The sequence below is a fragment of the Enoplosus armatus genome, chromosome 10 (genome assembly GCF_043641665.1).
Source record: "Enoplosus armatus isolate fEnoArm2 chromosome 10, fEnoArm2.hap1, whole genome shotgun sequence".
Classification (NCBI taxonomy): Eukaryota; Metazoa; Chordata; class Actinopteri; order Centrarchiformes; family Enoplosidae; genus Enoplosus; species Enoplosus armatus.
In genome coordinates, this window is record NC_092189.1 from 8,446,936 (window position 1) to 8,464,861 (window position 17,926).

At 44.9% G+C, this 17,926-nt stretch overlaps 1 protein-coding gene across 1 annotated transcript in view; it reads right to left on the bottom strand.

Annotated features, from left to right (window-relative positions):
- The window catches only part of unc5a (unc-5 netrin receptor A), a 115,974-nt gene that overhangs the window by 15,258 nt on the left and 82,790 nt on the right, over positions 1-17,926 (bottom strand). The window contains exons 6-10 of the mRNA XM_070912906.1: positions 16,353-16,520; positions 9,554-9,718; positions 3,991-4,221; positions 2,974-3,273; positions 236-323 (exon numbers count right to left, since the gene is read on the bottom strand). Coding sequence (XP_070769007.1) covers positions 236-323; positions 2,974-3,273; positions 3,991-4,221; positions 9,554-9,718; positions 16,353-16,520 — 952 coding nt within the window. The remainder of the gene's footprint in view (positions 1-235; positions 324-2,973; positions 3,274-3,990; positions 4,222-9,553; positions 9,719-16,352; positions 16,521-17,926) is intronic.

Genomic DNA, 17,926 nt, shown 5'->3' on the forward strand with positions numbered 1-17,926 from the left:
ACTGAGCCTTCTGAGACTGAAGGCAACAAGCCAGATAAACAGTGCTTTCCAAACAATTCATTTAACTTAAATAGTGCACATCCTGGTGGAAGGCTACGTTATTTATTTACATCCCTCCTCCACAGTACTGGCACAGCCTCTTAAGCCTTTCCTAATGGAACAGTAGAGCATCAAAACAAACAGCCTAGTGGCATCCAGGGAAGACTGCCAGTTAGACAGTGTTAAAGAGACCCACCTTAAATCTTCCTTCCTCTGAACAGTGAGATAAATCTCATAGATCTTTCCTCTGGGGATGGCCTCGGGAGGAATGAGCAGACTGATTCCTAATGCAAATAACAACAAAGGGAGAGAAGGGGGGGTAAGGAGGAGGGGGGACAGGCTCATTTGTTCTGACTGAACAGCGCTTTTGTCATCTCACAAAAGGAAGCCGGCCCACTCAACAAAACTATATAGCTGCAAAAACAAAAAACAAATCTATTCTGAAGGTCAGAGGCAGCCTCCGTCAGGTACAGTAGATGCAAATCTCTGCATCGGCAGCCAAGGCGGCATGCGTCCCCACGGTCAACAATTAGCTGAGACAAAAGCGCACACTGCATCGCAGTTTAAATGTCCTCCGTCTGCCACCAAGTAGATAATTGAGACCATGAAACAGACTACTCCAGGAAAATTACACTCCCCCAGGAGAGTGCAGGAATGCACCTTGGAGAATAGAGAGAGCTATTGAGGTAGTTTGAGTGTGGTGGCATTTGTGTTGCGGTTCTCATGCCAAAATCATCCTCTTAGAATCCTATTTAAAATGTAGTACAAACAGTGACTATGTGACACTATCCTTAATAGTCTCTGGATTGTAAACTGGGTCTGTTCACCATAAAAACATCTGTTTGAATAAGGCGAAGGTTCCTGAATGCTCACAGCCTTGTCTGAATCTATAAACCATGAAACTCTGCTAAATGACAGTATATGTCCTCCAAGTGGATGCATGCGAGTACTGATTTTTTCCTTCGGTGTCCCAATGAGAAGATAGGTGCCAATGTGTGGTATAGTCTACATGGCTTTGAGTTAATCCGAGTGCAGAGGAGAGACGGAGAAAAGATACAGAGAGAGAGTGTGATGGCAAGGAAAACACAGGAAAAAAAGACCTTTTTCTCCCACAAGATACTGGTATACTGGCACTGTCATCGGCTAATCTGGACAGCCTACAATGAGCCAAGTGAAAACACTGTCTTCCAGTATAATTATATAAGCTCTGTACTCAGCTAATGTGAAGAGGGGAAGCAAAATAGGAGACTAATGATGGTGGGCTTTTTATATCTTTTATCAGACTAATCTTTAATGGACTATCTCTATTCTTCTGTCCACGCTCATAGCACACAACTGACACTTGTGGACATCAGCTACAAATTCAACCAGCTCTGTCACGAGGGAGGGGTCTAATTGGAATAATTTGTTCTAGGTTTTATTCCAGGAATCTTTCAGAGTTAAATGTATTTGGCGCACACTCCTCATTTTATAACCAGTCATCTCATCCCTGCACTGAATCCATTTCAGCTATTCATGCTGTGCAGTGTAGATGCAGGTTGATGACAAAACATTTTACTCCATTGTGCAGTTTAGATACAGTAAAGGCAAATATCTTGCTTTTTTTGTATGATTTAATCCTTGGATTACTCACTTTTTATATAAACAAGTGAACCTTTCACACACAATCCACCTTAATCACGTAGCTAAAACAAGCCCTTCATGCGTTTATGGTGTCTCATCTTGTTCCTTATAACTGGTATAAACTCATTTGTAGCACAGACAGAAATACAGCCTGTGCTCTAAGCTGTTTTGTATGAAGCGCTGAAACACTGTGTGTTATCCCAATACAAACCTATTAGGAAACCCACGCGCATGAGATTTAAAGGCTGAATGGTCTGGGTCGGTTTCAATGAGACACTGAGACGTTTATGGGACTCAGCTGTTACTGATAAATTCTCCTTGTTAATGTCCAGTCAGAGGCATCGTGGCATTAAAGCAGGTGTAATAAAGTTTCTGTAAATGTTCTTTTTTATGTAAAAGCAAAGACAATGTATGTAATGTGCAATACAAATAAAAACTGATTTGTTCCCACCGTATTTCTACATTTAGTAGCAGATGTTACATTGTTTAGATGGAACTTTTCTGTTTGTTTGAAGTAGAGCAGCAAACAGAACATCCTACAGAGGATTACTGAAATCTCTCCGTCCTTACACAACAGACGTACAACGTGTGTCTACTGAAACAATACCTGCATAAAAAACACTCTGCTTTTACTGTCCAACTTTGTATCATAAGAATTTTTACTCATTGCCTTCTCATTTTAGGAGTTTCCATAAATTTCATTTACAAATTACAGCAGGAAGCAGTAAACTGGTCCAGACCTATAAATTATACATTGTAGCCCTTTAGTTTTGGTTTGTTTCCTGTTCACACCGGAGGTAAACAACTGCAACTTACGCTTTACTTTTGTTTTTTGTTTGGTCTTCTCTAGTGTCACAAAGAACTAACCCAAAATGTTGTCATCACGTTAGTCATCATCACTGTGCATTTTAGCTGTTTTACATTGAAAAGAAGTGAAATGTAGAAACCACACAGTATATATCGTAATCACTATTTATGACATACATGTGCGATTTGCAGTATTGACGAACAATGCTCATAATCTATTATCTCACATCATACTACACATAAGGTGCATTAATGTGCTGCATGACTGGCTATCATTTGATTTCCCCACATGGGTCCTCTATGATGACATCACAAAAACTGTCCAATGAATGAGTTACCTGTCTCTCTACCAGCTTTTTGTTTGTTTATAAAAAGTCAGTGACAATGTAAACTGGACCAAAACTAAAAGGCAACAATTTATTTTCTATTTTTCTTGGTTCAAACCAATTGAATGTGTGTGAAAGGCCCCTTAGAAACCTACATGAACGTAAACAAAGAACCCACCTGTGTTGGGGATCGTCAGCCTCCCTCCCAGGAAGTTGAAGGTCCCATAGGAGGTGTTAGCTACATCACGGGTCAGTGTTTTAAAATAGCTCTGAGTGGACAGCCTGCTCACAAACTCAGAAGGGTCTGAGTTTAGCTTGCCATTGTGCAGAGTGTGTGAGCCGTTGGGAAGCGGGTCCAGCAGAGGCCCATTGGTCATTGAGAACTTCCCAGTGGCATCGTGGCGAGAGCGTAGCGTGCCTTGGTAACTGGTGGTGGTGGTGGTTAGATCGGGCTGGATGGTGAGCAAATGGGAATTTTCTGTTTGAATAATAAAAAAGAAAACGTGTGAGTCTCCAATGAGTGGCAGGCGGGGTGGTTTCATACATCACAGAGACAGACCTCACACTCTCTAAAGCTGTCGCGACACACACAGAAAACTGAAACTAACAGGAAAAGACACATGGTGCAGAAAACAGAAGACTCGCACACACTCTTGACAATACACAAACACAAATTCCACCCAAAGCCAGTCTATTTCCCTCCCCTCTCTCTATCTCTGTCTGTCTCTTTAGCAACCACACAATCAATTCAGAACAGAACTCAGATACAGCTTAGCACCCAGAATGTATAAAAGGCTTTTTTCACGGTGAATCACAGGCGCTGCAACCCAGTTCCCCATCTCCATCCAACTCAGACAGTTGTATTTCTATTACTTGCTGGTAAACCTCAGAGGCTCCATACAGGCAGTAAACAGAGTGGGTGCATTTCCTGACAATGAGGTGGTGGCGAAACATAATGTCTCAGGCAGGCAAATAAACAGCTCGTGCACCATATACACACACACACACACACACACACAACATAATACATCTTGCTTAGACTACAAACCACTGTGAACACATTTGCACCACCTCCACAACCACAAACAAACACAGGATCAGTGCTACATGTAGATGAGTGCTGCGCGGTCATGGTGGGCAGACGGACGGGCCGACGGACGCACAGAGGAGGGTATAACAAAGAACAGTGTCCTACTGCTGTGGGGGGGAGGCCTGCGTGGCCGCGGTGCCCACACACCTGGCTTGCTGGGCTTGATGCCCATGGGCTGGAAGCCAGTGGTGAGGATGGAGGAGTCCGCCACGTCGGCATCCAGGCCCTCCTTCTTGCGCCGGTAGACCAGGACCACCACGATGAGCAGCAGAGTCAGACACAGAGCCACTGCCACCATGCCCACGTAGAGTGCCACGTCCTCAGCCCCGCTTACGGCTGCAATGGGAGGACAGAACAGAACAGAAAAGAAATGATTAATCATGACTGAAGAACTCCCTCAGGTGTTGAATGACAATACCCACATGTGCTGCTGCAACATCTTTTATTATCTTCTGTGCAAAGGTCTCGCTTGAGGATCTGTTTAATAGCATGAAATCAGTTACACACTCCCTGTTTGCCACCTAATGCTGCTTGACTAACCCTAACCCTGACTGTTTGATGCAGTTAAGAGAGCCAACATTAGCAAATATTAGATAACCATCTTGATTTGGAGTCTCTTTAAAAGCCCAAAGCTTCAATGTCAAACCTGTGGACAATCTGCAAAGAGAAAGAACCAGTTTCTGTAGCAGGTTTTCAGCTTTACCTTTATCTTATGCTAGCATGTTCTTTCTCTCTCCTGTCTCTCCTCTCTGTCTCTAAGCACACAACACCCCCAAGAGAGACAGTGGAAAAATGAAGGATTTGCTTATGAAATTCTAGCACTATTATTGAATGTCTCTCTCTCCCTCAAAAGCACAAGAGCGTCTTTCTCCCAAAAGTACAGTATGAAGATGACAGCTAAGCCCAGACAAACATCAATGTGTGTGTGCATTTGTGTGTATACAGTGTGTGTGTGTGTGTGTGTGTGTGTGTGTGTGTGTGTGCTTTGCAGGAGAATGGGATTTGCTATGGCTGTCTCCCTGGGCTGGGGGAATTTGGTGGCGGAGGTGGAGGATGCTCCTGGGGCCTTTGTGGAGGGCCATTGTCCCGGGGAGCCACGGGGGCGTAGCGCTGTCAACTGAACACAGTCAAGGAGGGGACGCATTGAGCAGTGCAGCTTTGAGGGCTAGAGAACAACGGCAAAGGTTAAAGTGCTGCAGGCTGGCGTGCGTTGACTTGACAACAAAAGGAGGAGGACAGAAGCAGGAAGAGAAGAGCAAATGTGCAAGAATGACAATAAGAATTAAAGGAGGACAAAAAAAGACAGAACAAGGAGACAGCATGTCCCTGTGACTGACAGCATGTTTTTCTACCAATGTGCAATCCCACTGCTTGACAGGAACTGTGCTCAACCTCGGAAACACAGATTTGACAAGTTTTAATTGGTGTTAGTAAATCTGTGACATGAGAATGGCACAATTAAATTAGCAGAGTGCTATTTGGAAAAAAAAGGAAGAGAAATTGGTCAAAAAAGTATTCTTTCTCTCGGTGTCTCACTCTCGTCTCTATTCATCTCTTTTCATACGTTTGTCCTTGCCTTCTCCTTTTGCCTCAAAAAATCCATTTCTTTGGACAAAGCTGCCTGACATACGCAAGTCTTTAAGAGAAATGCCAGAATCTATTTCATGGGTGATTATCTCAGTGCAATCTGATACCTTAAGTAGCAGGATTATATGCAGCCAAGCTCTATGGCGGCCCGTCGTAATGCCAGAGATCTCTTGACATGTAATCATTTGTGAATGACCGGCTGAAGATCAACGCAAAGATTGTGTGTTTTGTTCTTGACATCACATAGCACATCGACACAGAACATACTTAAGGCATGAAGAGTCTTTTATGGTACATACACCCTTCCTCCACCTCTCATCCTGTCCATTTACCTGCCTGTGCCTCTCTGCTCTGACTCCCGTCTCTGTCTGTCTGTCCTCAGGGAAGCACAGAGGTGCTTAACTGTAAGCAGCCTGGCTAAACCTTCCACCTTCTACAATGAGCCTCAAAAAAGGGGGGCGAGACTATGGCTGAACCTCTCATTAAAGTTCCTAAATCCAATTGTCTTGGTGAGTCAAAGGCCAGACGAGGCTGTGATATTTGGACTTGAAGCACTGCAGTCTACAGAGAGATATGCAGTCTGACTTAAGACAAAACAACACCCGTCAGCAAGGAGACAGGCCAACTGGGTTCTGCTGATTGGATAAACATAGCCTTAGATTGGCCAGTTGCTGTTTACTTTCTAAGGGCAACCCAAAGGCACCTAGCTAACCTCAGATGCAAAGATCCAGTATCTCTACTCTTCCCTCCCCCCCCCCTGCACACACACCATTCTTGCACCCAGACAATAAAGTCAGTCAATCAGACAACTCTCGCTCTCTTTCTTCCTCCCTCCCTTCCTCTATTCTGTCTGTAATCTCTGGTGGCTTATCAGAGCATCACTGAGTGAAGTTTTATCTGACCCACCAGGTGTCACAGCGAAACCATCCCGATGCTCACTACAACCCCGACCAGCAGCGGCTCTCACCTCCTTCCTGGCCCCACTCATTGATTTCCATGATGCCAGCCAATAATTGAAAGGACATCCATCACACTTTAATTGACATAGCTAATCAGGTTTTATAATTGGATGGGCTTTACTTTAGTCCCCCTTCTAGCACGCCCTCTCTCTCTGCCTCTTTTTTCCACACACACTCCTCTCTGCGTTCATTTCCACTTGACGTAATTGCTGGCAAAGAACTTTTGATTCTCTTTGTGTGTGACCTCTCTTCATGATTGACACCCGCCTACGGATAAACTGTGGATGAGATGAGCTGTTTTCAGAGTTGACCCCGGGCCAATCTCTGTTTGTTCCCCTCTCCTGAAGCTTTCAGTTCGGCTCCTCAGACTCGCTCCAGGGCTGGCGGGTTAGGGATCAGTTTCTGACTTGTGATGGGCCAGTATGGACTTATAATTCATCTCCTCTGAGGCGATGTAACCAGCTCCTGTTGAAGTTTGGACCCCTCGCTGCATTGGTAGTCAGCACAATGTCCCACCTGATAGTCCTCAACTCTCTCTACCTGCTCCTTTCTCTCTCCTGCTTTGATAAATAAAAGCTTTGCAGCCTCCTGTGCCTCCTCCCTGGGCATTTATCAAGAGACCTGAGAATATATTTCATCCCATGGCCAATCCTAGTCACTTGCCCGAAGATGAATAACACTGGAGTTCTTAAGGTCAGGGAAATATGGCTACTAAAACTCTCAGAGTGAACGTGACCATTACTATCTCCACAATACAGTCGTCCCATCCCTCAGCGGGTCCCCGTGAAATATGGCCCAAAACAAATGTTGAGCCATTTTTCATACAGCCTGTGACCCCACTCTGACAAACCAACCCATGACGATCAGCTGCTTTGCCACTAAATTAGCCCCCAAATTCAAAAAAGACAGATTAATAGCTTGATGGTCTTCGCACAATCATTTGTGACACTCCGTCAAAATGGGATGCTGCTGCAAATTAAGTTCATTACCTTCATTACACACATTAAGCCAAATAATTGTTTTTATGTTGTCCAAATTTCCTGTGCCTGAGAATACGAGCAGTATTATTTTTCCTCACTATCATTTTTTTTACCCTCTAACACCTGTCTGCCATTTTGGCTCTGGCACGCTGCCAGAGTATTTATTATTTCCCTGCACAGATTTTGCGTCGCTCCATCTTGGGCTCCACTTGTTTGCTTTATGAAAACGATCCTGCCTCGGTCAGATCTGTTTATTTTAGAGCTGTAACACAAAGCTCGGCGCCACACATTGATTCTCATATATGCAATACCCAAAAACAATAACCTCATCTAACTTATGCCATTTCTGTCTTAATGAGGGAGATTAGAGATGTTTGTGAGGTCCTCAGACGAAGGACATCTTTTGTGGCGGAGTAACTACAGCTCACTCTGCAGTTGTATTGTTCGATTACACTGGAGAAGAGAAGGGTGCCTTTTGTTTCAAGGGGAAGTTTTCCATCTCAGCTAATAGCCTGCAGACGTGGTTGAAGTATGGGAGTTGCTGACAAGCCAAAACCATCTTGCTATTTTGCTTATTATAATACTTCACACAGCCGTTGTCTATGGAAACACATCTGCTGGGAACAGATTGGGACAGGCATTCTTCAGAGGCCAGCGCTCCGCTCTGCACTGTCAGTGTAAATACTGAGCGACTCTCTCTCTCTCTATCTGTGTGTGTGTGTGTGTGTGCGACGAACAATGACTGGCATCTTTGTGTATACGTCTTGCCTCTCTGGGGAGGAGCTGCTGACCTTTGATGATGGGCCGACTGAGCTCCCTGGTTCACTGCGCCAGCCAAACTCAGCTAACGGTTGACACACACACGTGCATGCACACACACTGACACATAACATAGTGCGAACACAAACACAATGCAACATTCACATACAGTAACCCCCCCCCCCCCCACACGCACACACACACACACTCTCCATGCATCGGTCTATCTGATCATGTCAATCAGTGCAAGATACATAATTCAGCGTGTTAATTCAGTGGCCCATGTCAACCCATTACAGCTCAGTGTTTACCATGCAGATCAGCCAAACAGCGCACTATTTATAACATTTTCTCTGTGAGACGCCACCATGAGAGTCATCACTTCTGGATGGGAAGCTGCAATATCTTTCTGTCTTTGATATCTGTAGGGAGCGACAGAGCTCTCCCCTCACGTCCATCTGGTCAGCAGTGGACCCTGTGGTGCCACTTTCCATTCAGCTGCCGGCTCGGGCTCTACGAGTTCTGCGCTTTCTAATCCTGACAGTGCACACATGCCTTATTAATGACACATGGGGAGTGTGTGTGTTTTCACGGCCGATTTGACCTGTGGCATTTTATCTGGCAGGTTATGTTTTAATCAGAAGAGAGACGGTTTAATTCTCAGCTCTATTAATCGGCCAGAGAGCATCATAGCACCTACGCAGGTGAAAAGACTGTATATAATCTTAGCAGCGAGTGTCAAACCAGTGTTTATTAGAACCGATTGCCTGGAAAGGTCACGCAGGTGGGGACGAGCGTTGGTCCGCAGACAATCCTACTGTCAGTACAAGCGTCTTATGAGATGGACATCTTTCCTTTATGAACCTTTTCTGAGATGTACTCTATCTATCTATAACATGAAGCTGATGCCATAAGGAGACATTAAATGTTTATTTGATCTGATAAAAAAGAGGAGAAGGACACTCGCTCCTCTTGCCAAAGTGGAAACTGTATTCAGAAACAGGAAAAGCCTTTCCCTCCCATCCTCTCTACCTGCCTTAGTTCAGGAGCTAATGGATGCTAATCATGTACACTTGTTCTCTGTGTATTGTCTGTGATCTACTTGTTGTTTTGATGAAGGTTGCAAGACTGAACAGTCATGCTTCTTTTTTTTTGTTGGTATTTTCTTGCTACAGCTCTCAAATGTTTTGAGCACATTTATTGATTTTAAAATGTTGATCAGCTCAGTTATAATGAGCAAATATATAGCTAAGCTGCATTCTACTGATCCTGTTACAGAAAAGTGGTTAAATAACATCTTGTTCTGCTGTTTCTTTTCTATTGTTTTACCGGGTTGCAGAGTTGAGAGTATGGTATGCAGTATGTGGGTGGTAGTGCACTCACTCTGTGGGCACTGCTCGCTGGTACAGTTGAGAGACTGGAGGTCGAGCCCCTGGCAGTCTTTGCCCCCGGTGCCAGGTGAGGGCTGGGTGCACTCCCTGCTCCTCCACATCGAACAGTCTGCACCACACGCCGACCACTTGCTCCACTCGCTCCAGCCTCCGTCCACTGCAACACACACACACAAAAAACATGCGTGAGCACACACACATAGCAGCAAAAACTCAAACCGATTCACTTCATACACTTATATTTTAGTTCACAGGAAAAACTATTGATCGGAAAACATGCTGAACAGTATCAAGCTGTAACTCCTTTTTTACAAACTGTGAAATGTTAAAACTCTACACAGTGAAGTTCAGATGCAACAGCAGTGTAAAAAGCAGTGGTGTATTTGCGTGTGAACAACTGGTGGAATACTCTGTTGCCATCCTGTACAAATCCTCTCGCTCTAAAATGGAAACCTGGTAGGGAAAGCATCATAAAGACATGCAAATCCACTTGCACACACTCAAATCCAGCAGACACACAGGGAAACCAAAGCGTGTAAAACTACTGACGAGAGCCATATTGTCTCTATTCTGCTTTCTTTGTTTATTTTCAACATGGAAATCAGATGCAACTAAGCTAAACCCCAGGGGTACGAGGCCGCTGTAGAAGGTGCTGTGGCCTGGTAGACGCAGCTGTCAACAAACTAAATCTGTACAGGGAGGATAATTTGACCCTCTAGTCTACTGTCCAACATACATGCACACACAAATATCTCTATTTCTATTTCTATATCTCTATCAATTAACATTTGTGAGAGGAATCAAACCCGCCTGGGTTTGATTTCTCTGTCCAACAAGCCGTTACTATAGCAACATGAGCATTACCTGCTATGTACCTGAATGCAAAACACAATACAGTTGGCATTACTCTCACAGAGACGGATGTACATTACACCTGCAGCCTATTTCTGGCTGCCATAACTTCAAACACACCACCATCAGAACCAGCAAAATGAAACAAATGGAAATGGGCTGGTAATAGTTCTGAGTGGGCCCTGCTGCTGGAAGAAATAAACAGCTTTACCACACGCAGGGAGGGAGGCCATTTTGCAAAGGTGGGAATAATTTGGCATAGTGGGGGCGGGGGGTGCTGGCTGGGAGTGATATTGACAGTGTCATAGCGCCAGGTCTGGGGAAGGTTACCATAGGGCTAATGGGAAAAAGAGCAGTAATGAGCTCTCATGGGGGAAAAAACGCCACTGTCTTGCTCTCTCTCTCTCTCCCAAATGCAAGGGTGAAGGGGACCAGGCAAGAATCACCAGAGCTGCACACGCGCACACACAAACACACACACTCAGACAGAGTACAAGCACACCTCTATGACAGCAGCAACCCTCCTCCTGACTGACCTAAGGGCAAGGAAACCTTAGTGCTCATTAATCCTGGCAATAAAGAGTGCAGGGGGCATGACCCCGAGAGAGCAGGTCCGACTTGCTGCAGGTCAGAGGCTTTGCTTAATAAAACATAAGTGAGATGTTATTCAGGATGGGATACCATAACTGTACCAGGTAATGATGTTATTTGGTTTTAGAATGAGTCCCCGATTGCAAAACGAGCTAAAAGGCGCTGTGAGCGTATTAGGTCAGAGGCACAGGTGTGTGAATTAGGCCCTGCTCCCGCACAAGTCGGCATGTTTGTCCGTGTGTGTCCTCAAATGATTGTTAGAGAATGTGTGCGTGTGTGTGTGTGTGTGTGTGTGTGTGTGTGTGTGTGTGTGTGTGTGTGGTGGGATGCTGACACAGCTCGGGCCTCTTTGCAGTCAGATCCATTTGGCAGAGAGAGCAGAACCAATCAGATAATTGTCCTTGTTTGGCATTGAGTGGACCCATCCGTGGGCCAGTGGGCTGATTATCCAGGCTGGGAATGAGAATGATTGAATAGCGAATTACATCCTAATGAATATATTATGTCGCCCCTCAGTTTATCCACACCACTGTGAAATAAAGAGATGAGATCAACATCTGCCCTGATGAGGTGATGAAATTCTACTTCTCCTTTCCACCACAAAGCAAGACTAATGGCCATGCAAATAACATTTTCAAACAAGGAGATTGGAGTGGAAACGGGGTGCTGCTCACGAGAATGTGGATGAGGCACAAGCACTGCGACCCGAGGCTGAGGAAAATCAAAGAAAGATGAAGATGCATAAACAGTTCTTGGTGGCCTGTCTGTCTCTGAACACATGTTGCAAATTTTTCAGAAGAGGCTTTCCACTTGGGCAGAGACCAAAGAAATGTTTGGACAGTATAGGAGGAAGTGGAAAGATAGTAAGTGGTTACAATAAATGCAGTGAAGCAAGAAAATTGACACTTTCCTTGATTTTCTTTTCTCAAATTCAAGGCTGAAATCAGATCCAAACCTCATCCTTTTATTTTTTCAGAATCCACATAAGAAAATTGTTATCCACAGCCGCAGTTTCCCTTATCAAATCCCCAGAAAGAGATTGTTAGCACTACTGCAAAAGGCACCACAGCTGATTTTCAATCATGCAGCACCACAGGTTTTAGGTCAGGCAGGTCTCTGAGGAGGGACAGTAATACAATAGCCCTGTGGCAAGTCCCCATTTGGACATGTTGTCAAGGGGAGAAGCAAAAGGAACATGACCATTCTTTACAGGTCGGTAGGAGGGCCTGTTTGAGGCTTTGCTGTTCAAAATGACAATGGCTGCTGACGGACACAGTCCGAGATCATCGGACACCTATGGTTTCCGTGTCCTTGAGGGGAACACGAGGAGGTAGACAAGTACCACTGAGACCAGCAGGCCGCCCCCTCTGCTCCCACTGTCCTGTCAACACACATGTGTGCACAGTAACCACCCCTAATCCAAGTGTTCAAAGGCTGATGAAAAAAAAGCCACAGAAAACTACAGACCCATGGAGGGGGTTGATAGCTTAGCCACAATAGTGATGCAACAGAGATTAATAACCAAACCTTATTCTGACACATTTTACATAAAAAATTTGATTTTTCTTAGTGGTTGTGATACAGTATGTAATCAATGAGTGAATAAAAAGCTGAGTCTACTCCCATATGTTAACTAACCCACTAGAACAAACCAAAATTAGACAGAATGAGATACGAAGAGAATGAGCCAAAACAAATGGCACAGAATGATCAAAAACAGCGCTGATGCAAAGCTGTCACCAGATGGCCACCATCTTTTCACAGTGAACTAATGTGTAATTCATTTATCAGCCATAGCCCTTATTCATTCCTTGGATAAAACATGGAGTCTCCAGAACAATCTCTGATAATATCCAGAGAAACGTGGATGCTTACTTCCAAACGAGAATTAGACATCCGCCTGCAGTGCAGACAGTGGACATATGGGTGCTAACTTGCATGTGTACAACACGTACATGCACAAACACACGCTTACAAGCACGCATGCACAAATACACCAGCCCCGAGTCTGTTTATTTTCCATCTAGTAGAATTCTCACGACTCCTCTGGCAAGCCTGAGGGATCAGTACAATATTTTAATAATTCACGCAAGTTAGAGATCTCTTCAGGTTGTTTGCTGTTCTCTAACACATCAGCCATGATTCCATTCATTTGTGTGGGGCAGGTGTTTTGTGTCACTTCCAAAACTGGTGACTAACTATTTGCTGTTGGCTCGGCGTACTGTGTCTTTGTTGGAAATGTTGGCGTGATCTGACATTTTGCCATGGCTATTGGCTCTGACCACAAGTCAGCGTAGGGGCAGAGTCAATGAAAGGGTGAGGGATGGACTGCAGATTTATGTGGGATACCTCAGCGGGATATGATGAGATGGAGACAAAAGAAAAGGAGAAGGCAGAGAGTGGAAAAGAGAAATGGAGATAAGCTCTAGCATGGTTTGGCTACTGGCTGTCTCAAGTGTTGATCTGCTCTGCTCCGAGCCTCAGGCTTTAGCCTCAGCCTCCTCCTCCTCCTCCTCCACAGCTCCCTGTGTGTTTCCCAGCATGGAGCCCATCTGATCTGCCACACAGCCTCCGCCAACTCTCATTAAACACTTTGGAGACTTAGACAAAAATACAGATGAGCCTCTCTAGCTTCACACTTTCCAGATGAGAGGTGGGAGCTCACATTTGGATACAAGAGTCATTGCGAGAAGACATGTGGAGAGTTTTGTTACTGAGCAGGCCATTGTCAGTCTGTGGAAGCCCATATGAAGTATGCGTATGGAAATATGCCTCTGCGGCTATAGCTAAGCACTGCTGTGAAAGAATCATGCTACTTTTTAAATGTGGAACAACACATGGCCAACGGCACAAGAAATATATATATATAGACTTGCAATGCAGAGACAAATTACAGCCTTTGCATGTTATTGGTTCCAAATTTAAATTGATTTGTTTCCAGCAAACATTCATTCAGCTGACAGCATCTCTTTATCCTCAAAGGAGCAGTACAGCAAATCTGTGCGGCCATCGATGTGTTTTAGACAAAACAAAAACAGACTGCAACTGCAAATTACAAAGAATAAGCAGCTAAAAAACAACATATATTTTTCTGTAACCCATTTCAAAGATCTAGAGCTGTGCGATAAATGCACTAGAGAGCTAATAATCAACAAAGAATCTTCGTCTAGATAATTAATGAACTCTTGAAACAAGACCAGCATTAAATCATGCAATTTTTAAAATGCAGCTCAAAAGCAAAAAGGCACTGTAGAGGAAAAATGCCTCTCAAGGCTGACTTAAAAAAAGTAAAGAAAACTACTTCTGAATTCAAATGTCAGCCGTGTCTAAATAAATAACATGATGTCTATCTGCAGCATTACAGCTCCCCATGTAATTCATTCTTCTCAAGTCTCTTTCTTCTGAAATGGGCTGAAATCAGCATCAACTGTGCATCTAGTGGATTAGACCTGCGGAGGCTATAAGCACAGTGATAATTAAAGTTGTTATCCAGTATGTAAGGATGCTCTCATCTGTTCCCCCTCGCTAAACGTGACTCTTATGTGAGAGCGTGGATTCGTTTATTCAGGCTGATGATTCATACATGCGTTAATCGTGTATTTGGTGAATCAAAGTGAGGATTTGGATGCATTTGGGGGGGGGGGGGGGGGGTTGTCTTTGCTAGGCTGTGTCTGTGCTGGGTAAAAAATGATGGGAGCAGTCAGTTCATCTTGGGGGACTTCAGAAGCATGTCTGTGAGTACACAACAGAGCTGCTGTGCCACTTGTGATTGGAAACAACAGCCCATCATCCCCAGGCTCTGGCGTGGTGAACTACGGCCTTGAGGGGAACCCTCTCCGGAGTCCGACAGCTGGGGCTGTCTGTGCCACTGATGTTCTGTCTGAGACAGGTAACGATGACAAAAGGAGGCAGAGACTACCCTCTGTTACCAAACAACACGACTGATGGAGGTGTGAGCGGGGTCACGTTGCTGTAGCGTCTCTCATCAAGAGAAAAAAATAGGAGTTCTTTCTCTCCCAAAGTCTCTGCAAACTGTTGTTCACAGGGCACAATGCAATTTCTGTCACAGCACCCTAAGGGTTGAAATTACACACTTTCTCCTTGTGGGGCAAGAGAAAGATATAGGAGGGCGGGGTTTGGTCTAACAATAGCAGCTTGGACTGACATTAATCTCTTTAAGCTCATGGAGGTCAGTATCCTGCTTTGCTTTGGGGGAATGTCAAGCATCCCTGGACACCCCTCTAATTCCATTACTCGTTGCTCCAGCGCTAATAATTCCAAATCCGTCCAGATAGTGTCCTGACAGAGCACCACGCGTTTTTGTGTTTCCTTTGTCTTCCTCCTGCTGTATTCCAGCGGGCCATGTTACTTACACTCACGCCTGACATCTAGTGATGTCTTTACATGGGAGATGTGTAACCCAACTCTGATTCACTGAGGAAGATAACCTCTGTTTTAGGCAGGGAGAAGCTGCCACTGCCAGGAGTGTTGGATTTCCCTTTCTGCTGTTTACCGAGCGTGGGAGATTTCTCCTGCGGTCAGCATGGCTGCAGAGCCCTAGCTATATGTCCACAAACTGATCTGCTGGCCAGTTCGCGTACACACTCAGGCTCTCTACTTCTTTCTCAGCTTTCCTCTTCTCTCTCACCCTTTTTGATTTGTTCCTGCCTTCCTTACACTCTATCTGATTCCATCTGTCTCCATCCCTGCACCTCCCTTTTCCTATCTCGCGCTCTCTCCCTCGCTATCTCTCCCTCCGTCAGGGGGCTAATGTGGGACTGCAAATGAAGCAGCTTGACTTCCATCTCAGGCTACCAGAGATCGATATGTGTTGCTCAGTATCAGGCAGGACACTCTCTGCCTCTCCGATGCTCTCACAAGGGAGGACGGGCAGGCAAATGAAACGCCCTCAACTCCTCACACGTAAACATGGCACACAGGCCGCCATAATTCAGCTTTTTATGGCCCATATTTACTACAGCTTACTTGAGCAGCAAACAATAACAAATGTACTAGCTCGTCTGACAAAAGCAGACAGGTCTCTGAAATAAAAGCAGGCTCTGCATACAGCGCAGAAGATAAAGAGATATGTGAACAAAGACTGATAATAACAAATCATTTTCAGGATGAGGCCTTGCTGTGAAGACTAATAGACTCTGACATTGCTGTGTAAGCGGTCTAATTGCAGGAAACAACAGAAGCACTAACATCTAAGAAAAGACCTGGGTGCTGGTACAAAAGGCAGCCAAAATAAAGATGAATTGATGACTTCTAGATGCAAAAAAATGCAAAAAGGAAGCCACAGGAAGCCAAGCGCCACAGGACAAACAGGGTTGCCTGGGAGTTACCTGGACAGGTGGCCACGCAGGCACTTTTCTGGACGTTCTGCCCCTCACAGGATGTGCCTCCATTCAGTGGCGTGGGGTTGGTGCAGCTCCGACTCCTCTTCTGCCAGCCACGCCCACACACAGCACTGCAGGACGACCAGGTGGTCCACGTGGACCAGCCGCCGTTGACTGTCAGACCAACGCCGGGGGGGATGGAGGGGTGAGGGAGGGGGGAAGGTTGGAGGGAGGGATGGATGAAGGGACAGAGCAGCCAGGATTACCCGACATGCACTAAGGAAAGAGGTGTGCTGCGCTAGAATAATCGACACTGCTGTTACACTCTTTGGTTCAGCACTGCAAGGTGAACTAATGGAAGAGCAAGAGCAAAGGGGGCTGCCTCCTGTGTCCGAGTTGGAATTACAGCTAACTGCAATGAAAACAAAATGGCTTCAACAGGGAGCAGAAAATAAGACGACAGCTTACCATCTTTGACCTTATCTCAGAGGAAGAAACAGTTGCTGCAAAGTAACTAGTGGACATTTTAAATATCCCTCCAAATTTCACCACGGTAATGCAAGACATTATACAAAACTCAGAATATAATCACTGTAAATAATTTCCATTTAAAGCTAAATGCCCATGGTCATAAATGCATAAAAAAACAACGCCTACTCCTTGGAAATGCCAACACACCACTGAAAAATAAATATATCATGGCTGCTCCACTAATTCAGATTGTGTCCTTCACACATCCGTCACTGATTTCACACCATTACATGTCATTCTTCAAACTCAAGTACTCTTTGAATTGTAGAGAACAACACTGTATAATGAATTCCTCTTTTATATTTGAAACTGAAAGTTCAGGCAGTTCCAAAACTCGGCAAGTTGGATCCCTATTATTGCAGCCACTTGCTGAAGCAGCGACCATGTTCTGATCCTTAAGCGTCTATTGGCGCATAATTGTTGCTATCTCGCTCCATCATGGCAGGTGATTACATCAAATCACGCTGGTTTAATTCCAATCAGCTCCTTCCTGTAACTCCTGTGTTTGCCTCAGCTTACAAGATACCGAGATTCCTGATTTATTGACTTGAACAGCACTGTCGTTCCTTCTCTGTACATACTCCCTTCCTAATTTCCCCCCCAACTCTCTCCTGTGCTTGTCGTGGCTGAATCATTTCCTTGCCCTCTCTGTGCGATTGATTGCCCGCCGCGGTGAGGTAAATTGCCAGGCAACTCGGCCCCTGATTACCTCTTAGCACAGAGTGCAGTCACACCAGCCAGGCCTTGTTAAAATGCATCTCTGGCCCCCTGTTGAACCCCCTTTGAAAAGTGGCGCTTATTATGACTTGCTACAGCTAGCTAGATAAGCTAGCACGGTGGACTGTGCAACTTAAGTGCACAGCAATAACCGGCCTTTCTTTTTTAACAAGGCGGCTTCTATTGTGCTTTAACCTTAATTAATATTACAATGGTAATAAAGTTTGTCATCCTGTCAAGCACATAGAGTGATGGCAAGAAATAAAATTGCAGCAATCCCAACAATCTATTCACAATTTGTCGGGTCTAAGAGTGAAAACTATTGTTTGACA